General features: G+C 37.2%; 1 protein-coding gene across 5 annotated transcripts in view; it reads right to left on the minus strand.

The window, feature by feature from the left end:
- Positions 1-17,187, minus strand: part of RAP1GDS1 (Rap1 GTPase-GDP dissociation stimulator 1) — a 148,991-nt gene that overhangs the window by 96,548 nt on the left and 35,256 nt on the right. For 4 of the 5 annotated variants that reach the window (XM_019962420.2, XM_019962418.2, XM_019962421.2 and 1 more), the window contains exon 2: positions 4,728-4,838. In XM_019962420.2, coding sequence (XP_019817979.1) covers positions 4,728-4,838 — 111 coding nt within the window. The remainder of the gene's footprint in view (positions 1-4,727; positions 4,839-17,187) is intronic. The other variant, XM_019962419.2, reaches the window with a different exon arrangement.

Genomic DNA, 17,187 nt, shown 5'->3' on the forward strand with positions numbered 1-17,187 from the left:
CTAAAAGTAAATGACAACAGAAAATTCTTACTGTTAGAGAAGATTTATGATCTACTTGAGCAGCTTCCATACATTATTTGATATGCTTAGGATTATAGCCTAATAGGGAACCAAAAATCAACATAATGAATAAAATAAAGAACAAGGGCTAAGAAATAACCCAAGAATTCAATACAGAGATGAATATTATGAAGTTATAAATATGGAACTAGATACTAAATATTTCCTTCTTTAAAAACCAGTAAACTAATGTTCTTTCATAAGGTTTTCTATAGATAATAACTGCCACCAGGCAATTAACTCAAGTTAAAACACAAAGGTATATGAGGCAGTAAGACAGAGGAAAACAGTCTAATCTGTTAGGAAAAAGATGTAAAAGCTGTGTTGGTGATCATGCTGATATTGTTCTGTGATTCCCCCAACCAACAAGAACATGGTCCCCATTCTCTTACAACAGAACAGAATTTTTATTATGAATGACTGTTAATTTTGCTTATTTTGAGGCCTTTAATTTATGCTAGTAGGTTGTCCTATAAGGTGGATCAGATGTCATATTCTCTAAGGACAATTCCTGTCTTAATGTTTAGGGACAAAAATGTGGCCTGTTTTCCATATTCAAATAAGCATGAAACCGAGTACCAATACAACTTAAAAAGCATTTACGAACAATTCTTCTAACTATTCCCTTAATCAAGAGAGACCAGAATAAACCAGGCTGATTTCTTTACTGGTAGCCTTTATATATTTACTAAAAATATTTGAGAGCTGAAGTATTTAGTAATAAATGAGTGACTGAATGCTTCTATATTAATTCAGATCTCAGATGTACACAAAATGCTTGCTTAAACAAAATGTTTTCAATAAAGTCTAGCAAATACTCAAATTTTCAACTTTTGTCTCTTAAGATCCTTACATATACTAGATTTAATGCCCACTCCAAATTCAAAAAAACACTCTGAAGTCATGCAAAGTGAAAATTCTAATTTCAGATTCTAATCATTTGTAAATTCCCACAATGTAAAAACGTAAAAGCATTTCTTTCCTTTCAGAAATGTCCCTTCCAATGACAGGTTCAGTTCAGTTCAGTCACTCAATCGTGTCTACTCTTTGCAACCACATGAATTGCAGCATACCAGGCCTCCCTGTCCATCACCAACTCCTGGAGTTCACCCAAACTCATGTCCATTGAGTCGGTGATGCCATCCAGCCATCTCATCCTCTGCCGTTCCCTTCTCCTCCTGCCCCCAATCCCTCCCGGGCATCAAGGTCTTTTCCAATGAGTCAACTCTTCTCATTAGGTGGCCAAAGTATTGGAGTTTCAGCTTCAGCATCAGTCCTTCCAATGAACACGCAGGACTGGTCTCCTTTAGGATGGACTGGTTGGATCTCCTTGCAGTCCAAGGGACTCTCAAGAGTCTTCTCTAACACGACAGCTCAAAAGCATCAATTCTTCGGCACTCAGCTTTCTTCACAGTCCAACTTTCACATCCATACATGACCATGGGAAAAACCATAGCCTTGATTAGACGGACCTTTGTTGGCAAAGTAATATTTCTGCTTTTAATGACAGGTTAGTAAATAATAAAATAAAACTTTTAGATTTCCATTACCCACATTACCATCTTGTACAGATAGAGAAATCATTCTTTCTTGATCAGGTGTAATACTAATGCAAACACTGATATTTTTAGTTAGAATACCTGACACTAAAGGAAGAATTATGAAACTAGAACTTCTCTGTGTAAAAAAGCCAGAATAGATTCTAACTTACATGCTTTATAATTTTACCTTTAAGAGCACAGAAGTAGCAATGCATCAAGCACTTTATTCAGAGAAGTAAGAACAACTGTATAAAATAAACATCTCACTGATATTTAAAATTTTTTTTCTTGCTTAAAAGCTAGATGTTAATTTTATAAAACATATCAACAAATATCTAAAAATACACAGCTCATGGGTTTATAAATCTCCTTCCTCTGTACTAATAATTTGAAACTACTTTTTAAAAAAGGCAAAAATTTAAAACCATATTAAAATCTAGCTTCTGAAAACACTTTCACATTCTATAAACTCAGAAAAAAGCTGCACTTTACTCAGAATGTAGTTTTTTTAATTTTGTAAACTAAGAATTAAAATTCAAACTCTGGATTCTGCCAGAGCAAGGCAAGTAAACTTACAGGGACTGTTTCCCTATCTTTTAAATGGTGATGTATATAATACCTCATCATGGGTCTATAGGAAAGATCAGACAACAGACTGTCTGAAGTCTAGTGCTGAGCACACAGTGGGCCCTCGATCAATGATACACATCATTCGGAAGTTAAAGACAGGACATCTGCAGGAACTACCTCTTCCTATATCAAATTCTTTTGTGTCAACAGTCTCAGATGTGAAGACAATTATGAATTTTGTTACAGATTCTTAAGAAGACATATCCTTTTGTTCCCTTCCCGAAGAGTCAATGATTAAATTGGCAGTTTGTTGTTTTCATTACCATTGTGTAACTATTAGTCCTTACCATTTTATGAAATACAATTTCAAAACCATCTTCAATAAATAGGGCTAACAAATAACTCTACAATGGGTCTGAAATTTAATCCAACACCATACACAATTGTCAGTATTTCCTGAATCTGTTCTTTAAAACACTATAAAATTTTGCTTCCTTTTTTCACTTCTCTTTATCAACTTTCTCTGGGTTTCAGTCTTTCCAGTAGAGCACTGAGCGCCCCTCGATGTATAACAAAGGACATGGAATCCCCATCCTTCAGGTACTGAATTGAATGAATGGTCAATTCGGGAAAAACTGCATGTTTCTAACACAAAGAAAAAAACTGGGCCATTTAAAATGAAGTTATAAAAAAGCAAGGCTTCAAAAAAAAAATGAATTTGAGATACTCAATTTATGTAGACTAATTACATATTATGTAAATCGACCTATATAGGCATGCGTAAAAATCAGGTCATCCTGTGGTTTTCTCTCATCTTTAAGACCAGCGCTATCCGTAAGAATCTTCTGTGATTGTGTAAATAGTTTACATCTATGATCCCCAGTAAGGTAGTCACCAACCAAACAGGGTTATTGAAAAGTTAAGAGTAAAAAACTTAATCTTTTATTAAATTTAACTATTAAATTTAAATAGCCACACAAATTTACCACAATGGTGAACAAAGCCTTACACATTCTCTTTTCTCTTTTTAAAAATTTTTTTTGATGTGGACTATTTTTAAAGTCTTTATTGAACATGTTACAATATTGCTTGCATTTTGTTTTTTGGCCCTTTGCCATGTGGGATCTTAGCACCCAAACCAGAATGGAACCCAAACCGCCTGCACTGGAAGCAAAGACAACCAACCACTGGACCACCAGGGAAGTCCCTTTTTCATTGTTCCTTTTCATTACCATTGTGCCCTTTATCCAGATGGTCTCATTGAACACCTTGTTTTAAACCCCTTCTGTGATATCTCTAAGATCAGACAGCTTGACAAAACTGTAATCTCAAAAGCAAACAACTACGGAAACAGAACTTTAGAAGCCACCTTTAAAATGCACTTTTTCATGAAGACCACTGCAGTCAATTATTTTAATTTTCTAATCACAGTTTACTAAAGAAAAAAAAAAAAAGGCATACATCTCAGAGTGCTTCAAATTTAACTTTAACAATACAGGATATAACTTCCCTTCTGAATTATTTGTCAGCTACATAATTACTCTCAGGGTAAAATAAAGGCATAATTAAAAACAAGTAAAGCATAAACCAAAGTACAACCAAGCAGAATTAAGAGAACAAATGAAAAGTATTCTGTATCTATCTATTCACTGTGATAATACAGAAATTAATGACTAGAAATATGATGGCTCAAATGCAACAATACAATGACTTGGTCAGTGAAGAGCTGTGTAATTTTTATCTCTAGTATTATTTACCACACCACCAAAGATCAAGAGTTACCTCAATTTTAAGGGATTTTTGGATGACTGATGATGGCTCTTTCCAATTAAATCTAAGCATACATTATTTTAAAGTAAAATGATTAAAAAGCTATCATAAAAAAATGTTAAGGGTTTTAAGTGCCCTCTCTGTTTCTTCCTTTTTTCATAAGCTTCCTCTCTCTCCTCTCCACATGTAAACACAGTCTTTTTTTTTAAAGCACAAATGTAGGTGTTAAGAAGAAAAACAACTCTTGATGCATGTCAGTTAAGAACTGCCTCTCTCTGGGATTGGTATTAATGTCATCACTACCAATCAATTTCTCCTTTCTTCTGCCTATCAACTTGGCTTTCAGTATCCTGGGGGTGGGAAGGTAGGTAGGAGGGTGGAACAAGGAAAACAGCATCAGTATTCAAACACAGGATTCAAAAGAATTCAAACAATGTGAATGCAAGTTATTTGCTAAACTATACATAAATTTTTGAAAGACTGCTGACTTGATTTCTTTTTTTTTGTTTGGCATTTGAGTAAACATAAAAAAAACCTACTAAAGTGTAAAGTAAAGTGAGGTTGCTCAGTCATGTCCGATTCTTTGCGACCCCATGTACGGTAGCCTGCCAGGCTCCTCCATCCATGGGATTTTCCAGGCAAGAATACTGGAGTGGGTTGCCATTTCCATCTCCAGGGGATCTTCCCAACCCAGGCATCAAACCCAGGTCTCCTGCACTGCAGGCAGACTCCACAGTCTGAGTCACCAGGGCACCGCCCCCCCCGCCACCTAAAAAATCAACTTACTATTTTGTGTCAAAGCTTGAAGTAGACAATCCAAGCATCCTTCTAAACTATCATCAGTTCTGTCGACAGCTGTTATCTTCAGCTTCTTCAAGGTATCACTGAGATTATCTGCTTAGAGAAAAGAAGAGAATCAGAAACCTCACTAACCATCATGTTTCACGATAAACAGTACAAAGAAGCAAAAGGCTCCCATTATGGTGAATTAATTTTCATATACATTCAAAATGGCAATGGACTATACAATTACTCATTTTTTAATAAAATTTTATCCATTTAACTCATCTAAAATAGTCATTGTATCTGTATGATACCAAGAATATTCTACAGTCATAGAACATCTTTTCAGCATTCTTATGCCTTATTTATTGTTCATGAACCAGCTATGGTTAACTGAAAAAAACGAAAAGTCCACAAAAACTTACATAAGCTTTCCAAGTAATAATGGATTACATTTTTTTGGCTTCCTCTGTTGCATTTTAAATATATAAAATGAAAATGAAGCTTTAGAAAAGTTTCAAAATAATCTGACTTAAAATAATAAAGTTTGTTTATTATTATGGGCTTCCCTGATGGCTCAGATGGTAAATAATCTGCCTGCAATGTGGGAGACCCAAGGATGGGGAAGATCCCCTGGGGAAGGATGGGAATGGCTACCCACTCCAATATCCTTGCTTGGAGAATTCCATGAACAGAAGCCCCTGTCTCAGGGGGTCTGTCTCAGGGATGCTCAATAATACAAAGCTTTTTAAAACTGCCATTTAAACACTTCTAAGTACTGCTTTAAGTCAAAAGGTGCACATTTTGGATTTTACAGCACTTGGCATGCTCAATCACTAAGTCAAGTCTGACTTTTTGCGACCCCATGCACTGTAGCCCTCCAGACTCCTCTGTCCATGGGATTTCCCAGGCAAGAATACTGGAGTGATTGCCATTTCCTCCTCCAGAGGATCTTCCAGACCCAAAGACTGAACCCGTGTCTACTGCATTGACAGGCGGGTTCTTTACCACTGAGCCACCTGGGAAGCCCTTTAAAACACTGCTCTTCTCCTAAATTATATATGGATTTCTCCAGACCATAGATTGTTAAAATTTTTTTACATATTAAAAATTATTTAGGATGCCAAGGGGTTATTAACTTTTTATTTGATGTATAATGTTATATAAATAACAGGTATAGAATACAGTGATTCACAATTTTTTAAGGTTATAATCCATTTATAGTTATTATAAAATACTTGCTATATTCCCTATATTGTACAATATACCCTTGTGGCTTATTCTCTACATCATAGTTTGTAGTACTTAATCCTTTACCCTTTTATTGCCCATGCTTTATTCTATGTATCAGTGAGTCTGTTGCTTTTTTACTGTATTTACTAGTTTGTTGTATTTTTTAAATTCCACATATAAATGATATCATACAGTATTTGTCTGACTTATTTCACTTAGCATAATACTCTCTAGGTCTACCCACCTTGTTGGAAATGGCAGAATTTCCTTCTTTTTTTAATACTGGAACACTGAGACAAATAATGTATGATATCATTTATATGTAGATATATGTAAAAATACAGCAAACTAGTAAATATAGCGAAAAAAAAAACAGCCTCACCGATACAGAGAACAAAGCAGTGGTAACCAGTTTGGAGAAGGAAGGGGAGAGGGGCTGCTATGAACACTGGGATGAATGTATCATTTTGAATTAGTGTTTTGGTATGTATACCCAGGAGTGGAATTACAGGCTCATATGGTGGTTCTATTTTTAGAGAAATCTCCATGGTGTTTTCCGGTGGTTGCACCAATTTACATTCCTACTAACAGTATACAAGGATTCCCTTTTCTTCACATCCTCACCAGCATGTGTTACTTGCGGTCTTTCTAATGACAGCCATTCTGCCAGGTGTTAGGTGACAGCGCATTGTGGTTCTGACATATTTTCCTGATGATTAATGATGTTGAACATTTTTTAATGTGCCTAATAGTCATCCGCATGTCTTTGGAAAATATCTGTTCAGGTCTTCTGTCCATTTTTTAATCAGGTTGTTTGTTTTTTCTGATTTCCAGCTGTATGAGCTAGTTATATATTTAGGAATATTAACCCCTTATTGGTCATATTGTTAGTAAATATTTTCTCCCATTCAGTAGGCTTTTCATTTTGCTGATGCTTTCCTTTGATGCACAAATGCTTTTAAGTTTAACTAGGTCCCATTTGTTTATTTTTGCTTTATTTCCTTTGCTTTAGGAGACTGATCCAAAAAACTATTGCTACAATTTATATGAAAAGGTGTTCTGTCTATATTTTCCTCTAGGAATTTTATAATTTCTGGTCCTACATTTAGGTCTCTAATCCATTTGGAGTCCAGCTTTGCATATGGTATTAGAAAATGTTCTAACTTCATTCTTTTCCATGGAGCTATCCAGTTTTCCCAGCGCTACTTATTGAAGACACCATCTTTTCTCCATTGTATGGTCTTTCTTCCCTTGTTGTATATTAATTGGCCATAAGTGTGTCAGTTTATTTCTGGGCTTTCTATTCTCTTTCATTTATCTATGGTGCTGCCTGTGCCAGCACCATGCTGTTTTGATGACCGCAGCTTTGTAGTATAGTCTGAAGTAAAGGTGTGTCATTCCTTCAGCTCTGGTCTTTCTCAGGATAGTTTTGGCTTTTCAGGGTCTTTTGTGCTTCCATACAAATTATTAACTTATTTGTTTTAGTTCTGTGAAAAATGCCATTGGTATTTTGACAAAGATTGCGTCTGTAGCTTGCCTTGGGTAGTATGGTCATTTTAACAATAGTAATTCTTTCAATCCAAGAATATTGTATATCTTCACCTGCTTGTAAAATCTCAATTTCCTTCACCAATGTCTCATAGTTTTCCAAGTACAGGTCTTTTAACTCCTCAGATTGGTTTATTCCTACGTATTTTATTCTCTTTGATGCAACAGTAAATGGGATTATCATCATAACTTTTTTTTCTGATAGTTCATTGTTAGTACAGAAACGCAACAAATTTCTGTATAATAATTTTGTATTCTGCAACTTTACCAAATTCATTGATAAGGTATGATAGTTTCTGGTGGTGTGTTTAGGATTTTCTGTGTATAGTATCATGTACAAAAGAGCTCTTTTTAAAATTATTTATATTGATATTTAACATACTAAAAATTAAAAATGAGACTTTTAAAGACTGACTTTAGTAATTCATTTAAAACTAATATAAAACTATTAACATAATTATATTTTTAATGAAAAATACTTCAAAACTGAGAAAACTTACTGAAGAGCAACATTGCTCTACATTTTCACAAGTCTCTATAATGTCTGCCCTATAGAAGAAAACTGGATCCTCCTATCTGCTTCTGTACTCAATCTTTTATATTTGTTGTTTTGATTGAGTAGATGAAAAAAACTCAGCCTCACACAGATACACAGTTGAGAAACAGGAGAGTATTTTAACTGCATCTTCAGATAATCAATTCAGTTCAGTTGCTCAGTTGTGTCTGACTCTTTGCGAATCCATGAATAGCAGCACGCCAGGCCTCCCTGTCCATCACCAACTTCCAGAGTTCACCCAAATTCATGTGCATCGAGTTGGTAATGCCATCCAGCCATCTCATCCTCTGTCGTCCCCTTCCCCTCCTGCTTCCAATGAGTCAACTCTTCGCATGAGGTGGCCAAAGTATTAGAGTTTCAGCTTCAGCATCAATCCTTCCAATGAACACCTTTAGGATGGACTGGTTGGATCTCCTTGCAGTCCAAGGGACTCTCAAGAGTCTTCTCCAACACCACAGTTCAAAAGCATCAATTCTTCAGCACAGTCCAACTCTCACACCCATACATGACCACTGGAAAAATCATAGCCTTGACTAGACGGACCTTTGTTGGCAAAGTAATATCTCTGCTTTTGAATATGCTATCTAGGTTGGTCATAACTTTTCTTCCAAGGAGTAAGCATCTTTTAATTTCATGGCTGCAGTCACCATCTGCAGTGATTTTGGAGCCCCCAAAAATAAAGTCTGACACTGTTTCCACTGTTTTCCCATCCATTTCCCATGAAGTGATGGGACCAGATGCCATGATCTTCGTTTTCTGAATGCTGAGCTGTAAGCCAAATTTTTCACTCTCCTCTTTCACTTTCATCAAGAGCCTTTTTAGTTCCTCTTCACTTTCTGTCGTAACGGTGGTGTCATCTGCATATCTGATGTTATTGATATTTCTCCCGGCAATCTTGATTCCAGCTTGTGCTTCTTCCAGCCCAGCATTTCTCACAATGTACTCTGCACAGAAGTTAAATAAGCAGGGTGACAATATACAGCTTTGACATACTCCTTTTCCTATTTGGACCCAGTCTGTTGTTCCATGTCCAGTTCTAACTGTTGCTTCCTGAACTGCATATAGGCTTCAGATAATGGTGGGCATTATTTGATACCATACCAAAACTTAATGAGCAGTATTTTTTAAAATATTAGTTGCCATGTGAAATCTGAAACAATACAAATGAGCACTGCCAAGTTATATGAAAATCCATTGCTCTTTTGCACTCTGAAGCTTTTATACATGCAATAGATTTATCATTGATGAATGGATCATTTAAAAAATTAGGTCATGGAGACATGCATATCTTCCAAATACCAACACATTTCATTGTACTATTTCAAGATATCATATTTCTTAATATCATCACTAATCTTTTTTAAAGACTAGGTATTAGGACATTATCAAGCTGAAAGTGATACAAGTTTTCCAAAGTTCCAATTTTCTCTTAAAAATTCTTAATTTTATCACTAGGAACAGATACTGTCAATTTTTTTCTTCAGTGAGAAATTAACCTCATTCATTTGTGAGAAAATATCTACCAAATATGAAAAGCCAGTTTATCTCTCAGTTCTTAAAAAAAAAAAAGTTATTCCAAGGAAAAAAAGTATCTCAGTCAGCTCACAACTCAAGAGTGCACAACTGCTTTACTTAGAGATAACTATCAGAGTTTACAATGCAATGCAAGTGTTTTATGTGTACTTCCCATTTTATCACCGTGTACTTTCAAAATGTGTATGAAAAGGTTGAAAGTTTTAAAAACATGGTCTTTTTTTTTCTGATGTGGAACATGCTAAAAATCTACACTGAATTTGTTACAACACTGCTTCTGTTTTGTGTTTTGTTTTCTTCTTTTTTATTTTTATTTTTTTGACCCTGAGCCATGGGAGATCTTAGCTCCCAGATCAGGGACTGAACCCATACTTGATACATTGGAAGGCAAAGTTTTAACTACTGGACTGCCAGGGAAGCCCACATCATGGACATTCTTAAATGAAATTGGCATTTTTTTCAACCTCAAGGATATGATAATAAAGAATATAATAACTACTAATATTGCAGTTTGCTGCTACTACTGATTAGCACACACTGAAGCACCAGCAGTCTTCAACTCCAATTACTTTTAGAACACTGTGAATGCAAATGTCAACACGGTGAAAAAGAGAAAAAAAAATGTCTCGATACTATGCAAATAGTTTTGACATCACAGACACCCTAATAGGTTACCAAAGACCCCTGAGATTGCTGCTCTAGTATTTGAATTTCAGGCATTTTCGTACTTCAAAGTAACGTATAAATTTTAATAGAATTTTGTACATTGTCAGCTTATGATCTCGGTTCGTTTCCAAGGCAAACCACTCAGTATCACAGGAATCCAAGTCTAAACCCCAACCACTAATGCTAAAGAAGCTGAAGCTGAACAGTTCTATTAAGACCTACAAGACCTTCTGGAACCAACACCAGAAAAAGGTCCTTTTCTTCACAGGGGTGTCAGTCACTTCGTTGTGTCTGACTCTTTGTGACCCCATGGACTGTAGCCCGCCAGGCTTCTCAGTCCATGGGATTTTCCAGGCAAGAATACTGGAGTGGGTTGCCATTCCCTTCTCCAGGGGATCTTCCTGACCCAGGGATCAAACTCAGGTCTCTTGCATTGCAGGCAGATTCTTTACCCTCTGACTCACAAGAGAAGCCTTATCACAGGGGACTGGAATGCAAAAGCAGGAAGTCAAGAGATACCTGGAGTAACTGGCAAATTTAACCTTGGAGTACAAAATGAAGAAGGGCAAAGGCTAACAGTTTTGCCAAGAGAATGCACTTTTCATAGCAAACACACTCTTCCAACAACATGGAAGACTACTCTACACATGGAGATCACCAAATGGTCAATACTGAAATCAGACTAATTATATTCTTCCCAGCTGAAGATGCAGAAACTCTATACAGTCAGCAAAAACAAGACCAGGAGCTGACTGTGGCTCAGATCATGAACTCAGGCATTTTCTTACTTCAAATAAGGTATAAACTTTTTTTTTTTCTTTATTTCTTTTTTTAATTGGAGGCTAACTACTTTACAATATTGTGGTGGTTTTTGCCATACATTCACATGAATCAGCCATGTGTATACATGTGTTCCCCATCCTGACCCTCCCTCCCATCTCCGACCCCATCTCATCCCTCAGGGTCATCCCAGTGCACCAGCCCTGAGCACCCTGCCTCAAATAAGGTATAAACTTTAATAGACTTACTGCAAAATTCAGACTTAAACAGAAGAAAGAAGGGAACTACTAGGCTGCTCGAGTATGACCTAATCAAATCCCTCATGATTATCCAGTGGAAGTCACAAATAGATTCAAGGGATTAGATTTGACAGACAGAGTGCCTGAAGAACTATGGATGAAGGTTCGTAGCACTAGGAGGTGGTGATCAAAACCATCCCTAAGAAAAAGAAATGCAAAAAGGCAAAATGGTTGTCTGAGGAGGCCTTACAAATAGCTGAGAAAAGAAGACACATGAAAGGCAATGGAGAAAAGGAAAGATATGCCTATCTGAATGCAGAGCTCCAAAGAACAGCAAGGAGAGATAAGACAGCCTTCCTCAGTGATCAGTGCAAAGAAATAGAGGAAAACAACAGAATGGGAAAGACTAGAGATCGCTTCAAGAAAACTAGAGATACCAAGGGAACATTTCAAGCAAAGATGGGCACAATAAAGGACAGAAATGGTATGGACCTAACAGAAGCAGAAGATACTAAGAAGAGGTGGCAAGAATACACAGAAGAACTGTACAAAAAAGGTCTTGATGACCTGGACAACCACAATGGTGTGGTCACTCACCTACAGTCAGACATCCTGGAGTGTGAAGTCAAGTGGGCCTTAGGAAGCATCACTATGAACAAAGCTAGGGGAGGTGATGGAATTCCAGCTGAGCTATTTCAAATCCTAAAAAATGCTGCTGTTAAAGTGCTGCATTCAATATTTCAGCAAATTTGGAAAACTCAGCAGTGGCCACAGAACTGAAAAAGGTCAGTTTTCATTCCAATCCCAAGGAAGGGCAATGCCAAAGAATGTGCAAACTAATACACAATTGCACTCAATTCATATACCAGAAAGTCATGCTCAAAATTCTCCAAGCTAGGCTTCAATAGTACATGAATGGAGAACTTCCAGATGTATAAGCTGGATTTAGAAAAGACAGAGGAACTGGAGATCGAATTGCCAACATCTGTTGGATCATAGAAAAAACTAGAGAAATTTCAGAAAAACATCTACTTCTGCTTCATTAACTACGTGAACGCCTTTGTGTGGATCACAGCAAACTGTGGAAAATTCTTAAAGAGATGGGAATACTAGATTACCTTACCTGCCTCCTGAGAAACCTGTATGCTGGTCAAGAAGCAACAGTTAGAAATGGACATGGAACAATGGACTGGTTCAAATTTGAAAAAGGAGAACATCAAGGCTGTATACTGTCAAACCTGCTTATTTAACTTATATGCAGAGCACATCATGAGAAATGCCAGATTGCATGAAGCACAAACTGGAATTAAGACTGCCGGGAGAAATATAAACAACCTCAGATATGCAGATGACACCACCCTATGGCAGAATGCTAAGAAGAACTAAAGAGCCTCTTGATGAAGGTGAAGGAGGAGAGTGAAGAAGCTGGCTTAAAATTCAACATTAAAAAAACGAAGACCATGGTATCTGGTCCCATCACTTCATACTTCATAGCAAACAGACGGGGAAAAAGTGGAAAAAGTGACAGACTTTATTTTCCTGGGCTCCAAAATCACTGCGAACGGTGACTGCAGCCATGAAATTAAAAGACCTTTGCTCTGTAGAAGAAAAGCTATAACAAACCTAGACAGCATATTAAAAGCAGAGCTATCGCCTTACCAACCAAGGTCCATATAGTAAAAGCTATGGTTTTTCCAGTAGTCATGTAAGGATGTGAGAGTTGGAACATGAAGGCTGAGTTCCTAAGAATTGATACTTTCAAACTGTGCTCTTGAGAGTCCTTTGGTGTACAAGGAAATCAAACCAGTCAATGCTAAAAGAAATCAACCTTGAATACTGATTGGAAGGACTGATGCTGACACTGAAGCTCCAATACTTTGGTCATCAGATGTGAACAGCAGTCTCATTGGAAAAGACCCTGATGCTAGAAAAGATTGAGGGCAGGAGGAGAAGGAGGCAGCAGAGGATGAGATAGTTAGATGGCATCATCAGCTCAATGGACATGACTCTGAGCAAACTCAGGGAAGACAGGGAAGCCTGGCATGCTGCAGTCCATGGGGTCACAAACAGTCGGACATTACTAACTGACTAAAGAACAACAATTATTAAATAAGTGGTCATTTATTTTCCATGCTAACACAGGAAAAAGTAAACTTAAAAATGTATGTTATATAATACAAACATGTTCCAGTGATGCCTCATACAACTTGTGGCTAACCTAATCATCCCAAATAAACTTTATTAAAAATTTCAGCGTATCAATTCACAACCACTGTTACTACTTATTTTCTTAAGAGAGCTCAAATAGCTTAAGAAATTGATTTTTTTCCCTAAAGGAAAAGAAAACTATGTCCATATGTATGTCTTCTGTTAACTAAAAACTCATAGGGAATCATATCTCAGATATACTTGTTCAATCTTAGTATGTAGCTATTAGGTTCATTTTTCTGAAATAAAGTATGAATAAGATACAATATCTAAGTTGATATTACTAAAAGTAACAAATAGTTACCACAAAACTGAGGAAAAAAACAAGATACCCTGTTAGTCAAATTATAATAATCCATCAAAACTATTAGTCAACAAGTAATAAAAGTAGTTAAGACTTATTTAGTACTATGTGTATAGACATCTGGACCTGTTTTACTTCTTTCTTTTCCTTGATTCCATCCCCAATGCTCCCTGCATGACATCCCCTTCTCATTAAGTCTCAGCCTAACTGTCACCACCCCAGAGACCATCCGTGCTCATCTAAATCTTCTCTTCCTCAACCCTCCAGGGTCATTTTCCATCACTGCATCCAGCCTTCACAGCTGCTCCCCTACTATATTGTATGGGGCACCTTGTCAATTAGAGTCATTGCATTATACCTATTTCTCAGCACAAAAAGGCAGCCAGTCAGTATTTGTTAAATTTACTCAGTGCATAAAGGAACGCATTCCTTACTTGTAGAAAGCTGTCTAGCTGCCGTCCTCTGTAACACCCACTTATGAGCCAAAGTATACCAACGGGGAAGGGAAGGTATTCAATAAATGTTACCTCTTAAATATGCATTCCATATTATCAGAAATATAAATCAGGATGTTATATTTTAATATAGACAGATATTAATGAAGCCAATTTAAGTACTTAAGGATATAAAATATATAACTAAAAACTACATACATTTTTAAAAAGATTTCTACTCAATTAAAAAAACCATTCAGTCTCTCCATAGAAATAATTATATATGTAATGATGTGAGATTTCTTGAGGAAAAGTTCACTAAATTCTTCATCCAGAGACAGTCAAAGCTGTCAACAGAATTATTACAAATTTAATGTATCTTTTAAGCATTTAAAGGTCCGTCTGGTCAAGGCTATGGTTTTTCCAGTGGTCATGTATGGATGTGAGAGTTGGACTGTGAAGAAAGCTGAGCGCCGAAGAATTGATGCTTTTGAACTGTGGTGTTGGAGAAGACTCCTGAGAGTCCCTTGGACAGCAAGGAGATCCAACCAGTCCATTCTGAAGGAGATCAGCCCTGGGTGTTCATTGGAAGGACTGATGCTAAAGCTGAAACTCCAATACTTTGGCCACGTGATGCGAAGAGCTGACTCACTGGAAAAGACCCTGATGCTGGGAGGGATTGGGGGCAGGAGGAGAAGGGGATGACAGAGGATGAGATGGCTGGATGGCACCACCAACTCGATGGACAGGAGTTTGGGTAAACTCCGGGAGTTGGTGATAGACGGGGAGGCCTGGCGTGCTGCGATTCATGGGGTCGCAAAGAGTCGGACACGACTGAGCGACTGAACTGAACTTAAGCATTTTAAATGAATTAAGAGGCTACTACTTAAAAAAACTCTTGCCTTGAGTCCATTTAAAAAGTGTTAGAACGTTGATATCTTGATGAGAATAGTGATTACGTAAGTATGTACATTTGTCACAGCTCAAACTGTACACTTAAAATCTGTGCATTTTAGTTTGCGTGAATTATACCTCATTAAAAGAGCATACTGGAAAATAAAATGAGGCAGTAACCCCTTTTCCACTGGTCTCAAGCTTCCTTACTAGGAATTTCTATTACAGTGACACTTCTGCCTCCTCACTCGGCATCTGCCACCTCCATTATCCAGGAGAGGAATGATTTATTTCACTAATAAGATGAAAGAGAAGAACTAGGTATGCATAGCTCAGCCCCTTTTGGGCTCCTGATCTTTTAGCAGAAGGAGCAAGAATTCTGTTTCTCCCTCTCTTTGGCTGTCCAGCGCACCAGTAACAAGCTTATTAGTAAACATATCTAAGTCAGCCCTGAAGTATTAGCTGTTACTTTGTGACTACGCAAATAAGCCCTGTCCTTCACTCTAGACTTTATCAATTTTAAAGCAGTTATTTTGAATTCCACCAGAGAATTCATCTGCTTATATCACCAATGATTCTGAACTTGGGCAGGGATGCTATGCTAAGTTGCTTCAGTCATGTCCAACTCTTTGCAACCCCATGGACCATAGCCCGCCAGACTCCTAAGTCCATGGGATACTCTAGGGAAGAATACTGGTGTGGGCTGCCAACAGAGGGTATTATTTTTGGACTCCCTCAAACTATGACAGTACATCTCAGTAGTGAATCCTTACCATCTGAATTTTTTGTGCATACATCCATATTTCTGTATTTTACATTTACTAATGATTTAAGACAGGCTTCCATGGTGGCTCAGTCAGTAAAGAATCTGCCCTCAATGCAGAGGACCCTGTTTTGATCCCTAGGTCAGGAAGATCCCCTGGAGAAGAAAATGGCAACCCACTCCATTATTCTTGCCTGGAGAATCCCACGGACAGAGAAGCCTGGTGGGCTACAGTTCATGGGGTCACAAAGAGTTGGACATGATTTAGTGACTAAACCACCACCAGATTTAAGGCACTGAAAACTGAAAACTTCTAAGCTTCTGGCTGGTGGGGAGGGCATGTTCTAATAGAAAATTTCTAAGCTCCTGGCTGTTGGGGAGGGCAGGGGCAATAAGTAGAGCAGGCTAATTTGCATGAAAAGTTCTAGTATTAAGCAGTATTAACAACTAAAATGAATTTTTTTTCTTAAAAGAATAATTTCTTATATGACAGCATATGGTCTAGCTTATCTTATGAAAGAAAATATGACATCTTCAAAGAGTTAAAGGAAAACTGACTTTGGTCATTAATTCTGTGTCTCCTACTTCTTAACCACTCAATCACTCTTAAAACCACAATCTAATGAAGTACTCTAAAACTAAAATTAGTCTGGCAAAAGTCTTAAATGATATCTTGACAAATCCAATGGACTTTTCTTGACTCTCTTATTTAATATCCTTGCAACAAGACTCTTTCTCCTCCACTTACTTCAAAACACCAGTGTCTCTGAACATTTGTTCTTGGTCTTCTTCTTCTCTACCTGCCCGTTAATGTTAGTATGACCTTGGTTTTGCCCAGAGTCCTCTCCTCTCTCTGGATAACAGACATGTTCACCAGAGAATTAGAAAGGGATGCTGATCAGTAACAAAAATACCCAAATAATTCAAAATCAAAAGATGGGCAGGAGACTTAGACATGTCTCCAAAGACATACAGATAGCCAACAGACATAACAGATACATGAAAAGATGCTAAACAATGCTGATTATTAGAGAAGTGCAAATCAAAATACAATGGTTACCACATGATTCAGCAATCCCACTTAGCATATGTATTTTTTTTATTTTATTTTATTTTTTCTTTAATAGAAAATTATTTAATTAGTATACATGTGTTCCCCATCCTGAACCCTCCTCCCTCCTCCCTCCCCACACCATCCCTCTGGGTCGTCCCAGTGCACCAGCCCCAAGCATCCAGCATCATGCATTGAACCTGGACTGGCATGTATGTTTTTTAATTAGAGCCTTCATTTTTTCCAGATATAGG

Source organism: Bos indicus, chromosome 6 (genome assembly GCF_029378745.1).
Source record: "Bos indicus isolate NIAB-ARS_2022 breed Sahiwal x Tharparkar chromosome 6, NIAB-ARS_B.indTharparkar_mat_pri_1.0, whole genome shotgun sequence".
Lineage (NCBI taxonomy): Eukaryota > Metazoa > Chordata > Mammalia > Artiodactyla > Bovidae > Bos > Bos indicus.